General features: G+C 34.6%; 1 protein-coding gene across 2 annotated transcripts; it reads left to right on the top strand.

Annotated features, from left to right (window-relative positions):
- The first annotated feature begins 3,417 nt into the window (after nucleotides 1–3,417).
- LOC125204047 (RNI-like superfamily protein) lies at nucleotides 3,418–10,597 on the top strand. Of its 2 annotated transcripts, XM_048102585.2 has the most exons (16): nucleotides 3,418–3,630; nucleotides 3,695–3,806; nucleotides 4,139–4,207; nucleotides 4,312–4,470; nucleotides 4,567–4,640; nucleotides 4,986–5,088; nucleotides 5,295–5,337; nucleotides 5,451–5,513; nucleotides 6,297–6,526; nucleotides 7,482–7,602; nucleotides 7,697–7,779; nucleotides 9,105–9,215; nucleotides 9,298–9,468; nucleotides 9,562–9,705; nucleotides 9,978–10,123; nucleotides 10,202–10,597. In XM_048102585.2, exons 1-16 carry the CDS (start codon nucleotides 3,576–3,578, stop codon nucleotides 10,354–10,356), a joined length of 1,839 nt encoding a protein of 612 aa, XP_047958542.2. In that variant the 5' UTR covers nucleotides 3,418–3,575; the 3' UTR covers nucleotides 10,357–10,597. The 2 variants fall into 2 exon arrangements, with proteins under 2 accessions (XP_047958542.2, XP_088916076.1); XM_089059950.1 differs by lacking the exon at nucleotides 3,418–3,630 and having other exon boundaries at nucleotides 4,139–4,220.
- Nucleotides 10,598–11,818: the final 1,221 nt, after the last annotated feature.

The raw sequence follows: 11,818 nt of genomic DNA, 5'->3' as shown, positions 1-11,818 counted from the left end.
GAACACTATTTTTAGAATGCATTTTAGATAAAAAAATATTTATTGTATAAAAATATATTTGCAAACTTATCGAATATAATCCTTTATTTTTAATTTTTTTAAATAATACTATGTATCAAATTAATTTTTTTTATTTAATTGATGTGGATTGAATTTATTATTAATAATAAAAATAAATGGACAATGAGAGAGGGAGGGTCCCATTACATGCAAATCAACTTCTTATTGCAGAACCATAAAACTAGACCAAATTAGGGTTTTTAGATCTAGTTTTTTATGGATGAAATGCAAAAATGTATAAATTATATTCGCCTTCATCACGAGTCTATTTTTTATTTCAGCCCAGGACAAATAAGTCATAACATATTAGTAGGATTTAACTTCATTCCAGTAGGTTTTTACTTCATTCCAGTACATACAGTCGGTTTCACCGTCGTATACCATTCTTTCTCTCTGCAATGTCTATCACCGTCGTCACGGCGCTGACAACAAAATGAAATGATAGCCTAATTGAATGGTGTGATAAGCACATGAAATAATGTAATAAAATATTTGAATGAAGTATGTGTAGAAGCATTTGAAGTCCTGCTGAAATGAAGTAAAAACCTTGTCCAATAAAGTAATAACGTTTTTTAATGAAGTAATTGTTAGGATTGGTATACTGAAATTCATATTTCGAGCATGTTGCACGGATATAATTGCTTGTATACAATATATTCTACAATCCACTTTTAACCCAAGGCGAGAAAAAGTAATTTTATCGCATTGGTGTTTGCATATGCATTTATAAGATGTTTCTCGAACATTTAAATGTGTAAGAAGTAAACAAGTCTATTTTTTCTACATAGTAGACTGGTCGTGAACGATGTTCGCAGAAGGTGACGTAGTCGGTCCTTTGTAGAAGAGAAATAGAATTTCATAACCTAGATAGACTTTGGCTATCTATCGTAAAAGATTGCAGTGTCATTTCGTATGTTTCCTTACCTTAGGAAATAAACGACACTGGTGTGGTATAGCGCTGAAGGATCTAACAGTTGAGATAAGTCTTTCTTGCTAATTACTGAAAAATGAGATCTCGGTGATTATTATTTCTTAATGATTGTTGATATAACATTGAGCATACGATATTAATTATGCACTACTTTGATTTATCAAATGGTGCGGATTTTTCGCAATCCAAGAATCATGATATCTTGGGTAGTGGTGATCAATGTTTAGAGGTGCTAGTTTTGTTATTGCAATTAATCGTGTGCTGGGTGAGTCCAGTTTGATAATATCCTCAAGAGGTGTTCGAAAAAGGTTATATTATTTAGAAACCAAGTCGGTTGGAATTTATTCCAGAATAATAGATAAAGATTTTGAACTAGACAACTCTTGGAAAAAAGATACTCCCTCCGTCCCGGCTAAGATGTTACATTACTTGGCCGGCACGGGATTTTAGGAGTTATTGGTTAATGTGTTTATTTGGAGAGAGAAATGTGGGTGTAAGTATTAAAATAGAGAGAGAAAGAAAGATGGATATATTAATAGGAGTGAGAAAAAGTGATTGAGTGTATTAATTAGAGAGAGAAAGTTTCCAAAAAAGGAAATGTGTCATAGTAGTTGAGACAAACTAAAAAAAACATGTCATCTTAGGTGAGACGGAGGGAGAATTAATTAATTAAAGTTAAATAGCAGACTTAAATTAATTAATGGATATTTACATCTTAAACACAGGAAATAAAAGCTCGGATTACTCGTAATTTGGGATTGGACAGACAGTTAATATTATTTTACTGTAGTGGCTGATAATAATATTCTGTCGGACTTGTATTAAATTGGGGCTCAATTTAATTAGTAAAAGTCCAACAGGTTTGACCCAAGTCCAACCTCCATGGATCCCTAGTCTGAAAAATCACTTTTTGACAAAACTGATATTCTTTCTTCTTTCTAATCAAGCCCTTTTCGATTCTCACAAGCTTTGCCCACCCAAAGGTCAGATTCTGAGTTCGGGATACAGATTAGAAGATTCTTGGTTGAGTACGAAGATCTTCATGTGGAGAAGGCGCAAACTGTTCGGTAATTCTAAATCATAGGAATTCATGAATTAGGGTTTTTATTCCTTGTTCGTGATTATATGTGTTCTAGCATGTAATTGATTGTTTAACATGTGATTAATTACTCCCATAATTGGTCAAATAGATCCATCCGTATATGTATTATTTATTTGTGAATGCATGACTTTCGCTGTGCAAGGGGCACCAATCCCCCATCAGTAATAAATCTACTAGAATAAATTGAGTGAATAATGTAAAAATCCAGTGAAATGAATTCGAATGAAGCATGTGTTGAATCATTTCAAAATGTGCTGGGAGTAAGTAAAAACATATTGGTGTTACGTACCGGAATGAAGTAATAAACTTGCTAGAATGAAGTAAAATGAGCTTGTAATGAAGACCGAAATAATTCACACTTCAACAAATTTCTTAAAAAAAAGGCTAGATCTAGTGACCCTATTATGGTTTCTAGTTCGGTCTTTAAATTTAGTTCGACATTGATCATAACTCATGAGAGCCTCGTCCCAAGGAAGTTGACTTTTTCCTTGGATGACACGAGATTTTATGCAGTATTGTTTTGTGTGTTAGGTTACAGAAAATAAAGTAGAATTAAAAGAGTTTCTATTTTTAGTAATGGGTCATCTTGGATGAGACAAACGAAAAAGGAAAGTGAGTCATTTTAATAAAATAAAGGAAGTAATAAGGAAAAAAAGTGAGAGGAAGATACTACTAATACTATATTTTTTGTTTAGTATTTAAATACTTAAAAAATAAAATTTTAAATTTTGATATTTTTTTTAACTCATGAAAATAAAGTTGTTAAAAATTATATTTCCATGATTCATTTCATAAGAATCATTTTCTCGGTCAATTTTACTTTTTTCTTTAAACAAACGTAACTATTAAATTTTTCTTGATATGAATTGAATATTATGAAATACTCTCCATGTCAATGAATAGGAGTTCCGTTTTTTTTATTTTAGTCCGTTTGCGAATAGGAGTCCGTGAATAGGAGTCTCGGTTCACCTTCCACTAACTCATTCCACTTGCATTTCATTTAAAACAAATATATACAAGTGAGATCTCTATTCCATTAACTTTTTACATTTACTTTTCTTAATATTTCTTAAAATCCATGCTGCCCATAAATAAGACTCTTAATGGCAATGGAGGGAATAGTACTATAAATCAGATTTCCTTTACATCGATCAATCAATCTTGAGGCTATTCAACATGAGTTTTAAGAAATACAATAAAAGATAAATTTAAAAAATGAGTGAAATGGGAATCATATTGGTATGTATTAATATAAAATAAAAATTAATATAAACATTAGTAGAACGTGTGTTTTGTTACACGGACTAATAAGAAAACCAGTGACAAACCAAAAACGATCGAGTTTGAGATTAAATGCCAGAAATAATTTGAATTACAGAGTTATATGTGTGAAATGGAGGGTTAGAGGGGCGCTTGTGCAGATACCTTTCCCAGCTCCATCCACTGCCGGTGTAATCGGAAAGCACCAAATTTAACTCTACAATGCCGAAATTACTTGATTTATGCATGGCCGCTATTGCCGATGAACTTCTCCAAGGTTATTTCATTAATTTACATTTATTTGCAATCTATTTGCTGAAGAATATCGTGATTGGTTGCAGGGGAGGGTAACGACGATTTCCTTTCGGTTATTTATCAACTGCCGCAAGAACTGTTTGATGCTCTGCTGCCTCAGTTGCCTCCATTAGCACTGCACAAATTGCAAGAAAAATTGTGAGTGATGCTTAGTTTCTAATGAGAAATAATGATCAGTGCTGGCTCGTGCTTATTCGCGAAAACAAAATTAGGGGGCAATTATCATTATCTTTCCTTCTAAGGTGCTATTTACTAGAAAGTTTAGCAATGGATTGAATGATTATTCCATGGCTTGTTTCTGGCAAGTTTCTCGCTTTACATTATTATCAGGAAAAACCTTATAGAAAAGTTGTTTACCCTGCCATTTAGAATGAATTAGAATTGATAAGGTCAAATGAAGGTGTAGATGGTTCTGAAGGGCTTGTGATTGCATAGAACTCATCTTAGCCCTACCCTTTGTCTTGATACAGACCAACCAACTTCATGGAAAGCAGAGAGCATGCCTATGATGATACTAGCGACTCTCGAAAACGTAGAAGGTTGGCAAGAAAGGTGCTTTTGGCATTTCAAAGTAAAATTTTTAATTTGTTACATTGTTAGGGAAAAACTAGTATAAATGATCACTGGGCTGTTGTTTGTGCAGATGCGACATTTTAGATACAGCGTGGCGTGCACTATACAAAGCTCGTTGGCCTAGTCTTGATCAGCAGAAGAAGACTGTGGCTTGGTTTGATAGAAATAAGGAAAAATGTGAAATAATAAATGATTGGCAGCAAAAGTACTGGGAGACACATTTGCAAGAGTATGTTCTATAACCAAATGTTTTGAGTCATAAAATTTTAAATAGTTGTCATCAGTTACATCATTATGGAAGAGCTGACCTTGCTATTACTTCCAGTTGTGTTGATGCTATAGCAGAAACAGCTTTGCTTCCATCTTATGATGGTTCTATAGGGGATATACAAATTCCAGGTTAGTCAAACATGTTCCTTTTGATTCTTCAAAATACCCTTGCTGGGCAGAAACTTCATTTCAGCAGAAAATAATTGGACTGATGACAGATTACAATATGAAAAACAGAAGTTAGAAGCTTAAACATGTAATTGTATTAATCTTTGTATGGGTACTTTTTTCTATCATCTTTTTATGCATTGGTGTTCTATTATAAATTTGGTACGGACTTTTCTGTTCTTGCTCTTATTTGAATTTTGTTTTGTTCTTTTATGCCTTATCTCGAGATGTTGTTTGTATTAAAGAAATGTTATCAGTTGAGAAATCTAAACCCTTAAGCAAATTGCCTGTATTTGATATATGCAGATTGTATAATGGAGCAGATTGGTTGCAAAGATTACTTGATTAAGTTGCCACTCGACTCTCTCAAATTTTCTCGTCACTGCCAGCAGTTTGGAGCTTATGTCAGGTAGCCCACGATCATGCACAAACTATGCATTACTTACGTTCGTTTTACTTTCAACCACTTTACAGTGAGGGGCTTTTCTTCCTCCCCCTACAAACTGATTATGGACAAGTATCTGTTGTTCTTTCCTGGTCCACAGTTGATCTCTTATTCTCTTGATCCAATATTAGAAGACTAGGCTTTTTGAAGTGACACTGTTTCTGTTGCAGACGGCTAAGGCTTCCAAATGCATTATGTTCTGCAGAAACATGTGTAAGTTCCCCATTCCTATTATATTACTCAAATGATCTTCCATCTGCCACATGTAAGTCAGTTTCTTCATGGTTACTAAGATATCATCTTGTATCCTTATCACTATCTTATAGGAGTTGTTTCAAAACAGTAAGTTGGGAAGTCTCGAGCTTCAGTGGATTAAATCCAATGACCATGTGAGTCTTTGTTCTCATTTTCTTGTATTCTCATGTTTTGTGTAACCACATGTCATACAAAGGAAATAATGTGATGTAAGAGGTCCATGCTAACAAGATTTCCCATGTATGCATGCATAATCATTTAGCTAACCAAAAAGGAAGATTTCCCTGCTTGTTTTGCGTACTTGTAAGTAACTGAATTAAGCTTCTTCATTATGAATGGTGTTTACTGAAATATTCCAGAGCATCACAGACAGCAGCTAACTTAGTTGATAAGATTTAAAATTGAATGACGATAATAACTGATGTGCGTCCTTTTGAGATGCTTACAGAAACTCATGGATTAGAGTCACTGTATCATGCTGGAACATGATTCAAGATGCTCCAACTACGATTATGCTATAACAAAGTTTACCTGCACACATCGAGTATATAAATTTCTTCCTCTAGGTTGGAATATGAGAAGTCAGAAGAGCAATGCAATACATCAGCAGTCAGCTTGAAAATTGTACAAATTCACTGGTTTTCACAGCATTAACAATTGCTGCAGTATGACTGTATTATTAGATCATGTTGTTACATACAATTCCAATATTTTTTCTTTCTTCATGATAAAAACTACTCCATTAGAATAGATGTTCTTCGTCATCATTATTCTTAAACCTGTATGATTATTGAATGCTATTAAATAAATTATTTGAGTACATCTTTTGGTCATCGGACATGTAAATTTTAGGAATTAAATTTTTAGTTTCTCATATTTTGGCTAGTCGTTCTGATATGCCCGACCCGACTTCTCAGGTTGAGGGATTATGTAAACTTCTGAACCAGAGTACTGAGACTTTAAAATCAATTGAATTTATCCATTGCAAGCTTTCTCCAGATTTTGTCAATGCAATATCCGATTCATTGCACATGACGGGTCTTCAAGTGCATGGAGTTCAGCATTTCTCAATCAAGAGATCAAGCTTTCTCCAGGCTGATTCATCTCCCATTCCAGCCGGACTGGCGTCATTCTTAACATCTGGGAGGTACACTTATATGTGATTTGTTATATTCAATTATAGGATGATATATTGCAACATTGAACGATTGAATACACTATCTCAACTAACAATATCAAATCCTTTAGTATATTAACACAAAGGATGAATAATAGTTTGTTTCCCCTACTTTCAACATTTTCAAAAACATGTCCCCACTTTATGTTTCATTGGAAACCATCAACTTTGGTAAAGATTGATTTATGACCTGGCTTACAAAATCCGGCAACGGAATGATGAATCACCTCTCAAATTCTTAAGTGGATTCATAGGGTTCAAGGTTACTCTGAAATTTTATGTACGTAATGTAGATTTTGGCTGGGTGACTCATTATTCTGTTGCCGAATTCTGTAAGTTGGGACATAAATGAAACTTTTTCCAAAGTTGAGGGTTTTGCGAACTGGAAACGTTAGATGGGGACATTCTTGGGAAAACCATGAAAGTTGGGGATACAAATTAGGATTAACCCTAAAAATCTAAAGAGGGCTCGTGGATTCGATATATGCTGTGAGTTATCCAAAGTCCAAACTTGTATATACTATATAGGAGACTAGAGACCATTACCAGGTCAATGTGGGACAACAAACAAGGATCAGAGAACTCCCTGCATGTGTGGGGGCTGGAATGATCATCGAACTTCCCACACATGAACCAAACAAATCCATAATCAACTTGGGTCTGCCTTGATACCATGCAGAAAGTGGCACTCTCCCCCTTAAAAGGCCTTATAAGAGGGGATTGTTGTCCAAACTTATAGTATATAGGACACAAGATCATTACCAAGTCGATGTGGGAGAACAGATAGGGATCTTAGCATTGAAACTTGCTTCTGGCATACACTAAATTCTTATACTGGATCTAGAATCTACAATCTAGAAATTTTCTTTTCTCTTTCTTGTTATCATTCATTCATCTGGACCTAAGCCAAAATTACTCTTGGCAGGTCCTTGCAATCATTAACTTTATGTGATGGCCATCTGGGCCGAAATTTTGCTAGGGGGATTTTTAATTCCCTCCTTGATGCCTCATCCAGTCTTTCCAAGCTAGACCTCTCAGAAAATAGTGTCAGTGGACCTTCACTGGTTATTAAGTATTTACCTTGCATTGATTCTTTGGTTGAGGAAAGAGCATGATTTTAGATGATTTGAATGAATGCAGATCTCGGGATTCCTTTCTCAGTTTCGGTGGAGACCATCAAGTTGCAACAAGTCATTGCAGTCAATACGAGTTCTCAACTTAAGGTGATTTAATAAGTTAACCCAAAGTACTTTGATAATTACTACTCCCTCCGTCCACAAACAATAGATCTATTGTTGTTTGGCACGGGTTTTAATGTAGAATTGGTAAAGTAAGAGAGATGAGGAGAAAAAGTAGGTAAAGTAAGAGAGATAGGGAGAAAAAGTGAGTAAAGTATGAGAGAGGGAAGAAAAAGTGGGAAAAGTATGAGAGATAAACTTTCCATTTTTAGAAAGTGATCTATTTTTTGTGGACGTCCCAAAATGGCAAAAGTGATCTATTTTTTGTGGACGGAGGGAGTACTAATTAGTAGCATTTTTTCTGGATCAATTTATTCCGCCTATCATTAACTCAGCAACATTTAAACCTTGCCTACTTTCACGAAGATGTATTTGAGCTGTTTATTCTTGTCAAACAGATCATTATCTGTATATCATAGATAATTAGAGAAGCAAGTGGCATTTACTTGAATCATAGAGTTCACTAAAATTGTTAGCAGTTTAAGTATTATACTCTGTACGAGATTGTACGTGAGAATGATCAGAGTAAATTTGTTGCATTAGTTAACAAGAGCCTGTGATATTAAGTATCAGAAATTGAATGGAAGGAGACAGTTTGAAGCAACTCCTCTGCAAGCATGCTGAAATGATTGCAAATATAATATGTCTATCTTCGGGAAATATCAGAGCTTGGAGTTGCTGAGAAAGATCCTGCTAAGACTTTGATTATTTACTTTTCTGGAAAGTACAAGATAGGAGAAAGATGAAACAGGCCCTACACTCTGCTCTCATAAATCTGATCCTGGTTTAATAAAACAAAGCTAAAAATGCCCAAAACATTTTTCATGCATTTTGTTGTTTTTGTCTTGGAAAGAGATACGATATTATTTTCCGAAACCCTTGATAATGTATAAGAGAGGTTGAAGTTCTCAGTAGTCATAAAGGTTTTGAAGAACAAAAATTTAATGATACCGATATGCCATAGTAGAGACTGGAGTAGGATGATAGTAGAATAGGTTCTCGAGGATGTTTGATAGGACTTCTTGCACCTTGGTGTAAGTCTACTCAAAAAGAACTTTCATTTATATAATTCTCCTTGACATGTATCTATGCTTGCCTGTATCCCTATTTTGTTTTGCCTTCCACTCTTCCCTTTAAAAATATCTGGACCAAGACTCATTGAGGTGATCCAAACCCCTAATTCTTCTAGATGTTCACTTACTGTATTCCAAATGAAAATGTTTTTAGCAAGATGCAGTGGGAGCTAGATTTACATCGAGTGCATTAGTTATTTTTTATATTAATTTCCCTCTCTTTTTTCTGATCTTCAGGTCATGTAACTTAGAACGGGATGATGCAGAGTCTCTCAGGCACGCACTGAACTGCATGCCTAATTTAGATAGTCTTGATTTGAGTGACAATCCAATTGAGGATGGAGTCGGGTAGGCTGGCTATCTCATGTCTCCCCTACCTTATATTAAGGGCTACTGAAAAATAATTATTGGTATTTTATTTTTTCTTCAGGAGCCTGGCCACCTATTTTACTAAGATATCTAGCAGAGATGTACCCTTTACGAATCTGAAGCTTGAGAATTGTGACGCTTCATGCGAACAAATGGTTGAACTTCTTGGAGTTCTTTCAACTTTGAATGAGCCTCTTCATGTGCTTTCGATTAAAGGCAATATGCTTGGCAGGTATGAGGTATTTTTGTCTGAAAGTTTTGCTTAAGACTCTACTGTATCTTTATGCCTTATGAGTGAAGAGCCATAATTGTTTGCTATCCCCAGTAAAATTGGGGCACCCTTGGGTAAATTTTTGTGCACAGGTGTCTTATCCCTTGATGCCGAAGACATCGCACTTGGTTCTTCTGGTTTTCTACAAGCTGCCAAGGAAATATCAGTAGAATTGAAGATTGCTTACATAAACATTAGGTACACTAAGTTGACACTTTTTTTTATTACTACTATTCTATCTACGTTATTTCTGAAGGACTTCAAGGGTGGACATGAGTTCATCTACACACTTGAATTATTAACGCTTTTCTTGTAACTGAGTCTGAAGTGATTTTGATGGATTTGAGCATTATTCCTCTTCTCAAATCAAATCATTCAATCCAAATAAACTCTTTAAGTCCTTTCTGCTTTTCATATGTTACATAGATGCGCACACATAAATACTTGACATTTTTCTGAACTTGTTGCAGCGATAACCAAGGTGCACTTGGAGCTGCAGAGTTCATAGCGAGCCTCGTTAAACATGCTAATGAAATTGCTGCAATTGATGCAAGATATAACTTAATGCCTATGCATTCTTTATCAGTAATATCCTCTGGCTTGAAAGATTCAAAAGGTGGCTATTTACGTACATTCTCACTGCTATACTTGGGAATCTTTATTCATTTATTTTACTCAGTATATCCATCTACAGGAAAACTGAAGCATCTGGACTTAGCAGGGAACACTTTCTGTCATCAAATTGCTGATGCAGATTCTGTTTCGGCTGAACTCCAAATCCATGGACAATCTGGCCTTAATGTTCTATTGTCGGTTGCCCCACATATACCATACGACAATGATCCTTAGCTGCATCACCGGTACACTTCTCGAGCCTCAAGTCTTCTTTTGTTTCAGTGGAAGCGGTTCAGGACCAATCTGGCTATGCTTTCAAGCATGTAGGCAACCTGTATGCATTCAAAAGTTGTGCTGATTACATTTTTGTGTTTAGATATATTACTCTTTTGTATTTGCAGAACTAGTAATCAGTTTGAACATTTTGCTGAGTGCTGCCTATCAGTTTTAAATATATTCAGTGTTTGTTATTTTACTATCTGTTTCTTTTCATTATTGAATCTCAGCGCTTATTTTCTGACATGCAAAAGTGTTTAGTATGTAGGATTGAATCATAATACTTTAGTTATCATAAACCAATATATTCAAATCCAACCTGTAAAGATCAACCAACCATCTCTATTAAATTTGTTTAGAGGACAAACTAACATAATGAAGTGAGACGAAGTTGACAACAATGCTTATTTTACTTAGGTTATGTCCAAAAATAAGTGGTTGGTGGGGTGGGTTAGTCATGATAGTTGATTTCATTTTGTGTATTATTGCAATCATATCTATATGTCCTTGCAATAAGAGCTTATCCTGATTCAACAAACATGCCTAAGAGTGGCTATTATTTCTTGGTGTGACTAATCATCCTTGTAGTTGAGTGGATCTTGTCAACATTGTTGCTCAGAAATCAAGCTCATACATACACAAATTTACACTTAGTTTGTGGGGTTATGTTTTCTTTAAACCTTAAAGTTTCGAGTAACCGACATAAGCCGGGACAAATTTTTGCCGCTAATATTTGAAAGGATTTGTTCACTAAACGATGAGAGATCTGCATACGAATTTTAACACGGAGAAAATAAAAACGTTTGCCGAATTTAACTCCGGGTTCTTTTAACTTGGACAAAAAAGTTTGCACGCCACTCCAAATTTTGCGTTTTTTATACATTTTCATTTGTTGATCAATAGTGTGAAGGGGTAAACTTGAAAACTTGGCTTATGCAATTGTGAAGTAAAAAAGAATGACTACCTCGAAAGATAAAAATGCATATATCGAAGTATAGATTTTTTAGAGTGGAGTTGAGGCAAATATACCATTCTAAGCTTTCAAAATGAAAAAAAAAGAAAAAGATATAGACCAAATAAAGAAGGTAGCAATCATGCTTACATAATTATCAAAATTCGAATTTATTAAATTGGATATCATCAAAATATATATTCGTCCAAAAGTCTTGTGGAGAAATTTCTTACGGATGATAAAGTTGGTTAAAGTGCAAAAAGGTGATTAAAGTAACGTGCAACTACGAAAGTAAGCTTAAAAATTTTGAGATTCTCTCATTGATTAAAATTAGTATGAGGATCAATATTCGGATTATAATTTGGATTTACTGACATATTTATAATTTTATAAAAAAATGTGTAAGGTCGTTTTTTGGTAAGACGGGTCAAGATTTTGATCTAAACTCATATTTTGAATAGCATGTTT

This window comes from Salvia hispanica, chromosome 6, assembly GCF_029641045.1.
Source record: "Salvia hispanica isolate PSC_SH4W2 chromosome 6, Shi_PSC_v1, whole genome shotgun sequence".
In the NCBI taxonomy this organism is placed as follows: Eukaryota; Viridiplantae; Streptophyta; class Magnoliopsida; order Lamiales; family Lamiaceae; genus Salvia; species Salvia hispanica.
Note: the sequence above shows the minus strand (reverse complement) of the source record. Positions and strands in the feature narration are given on the sequence as shown.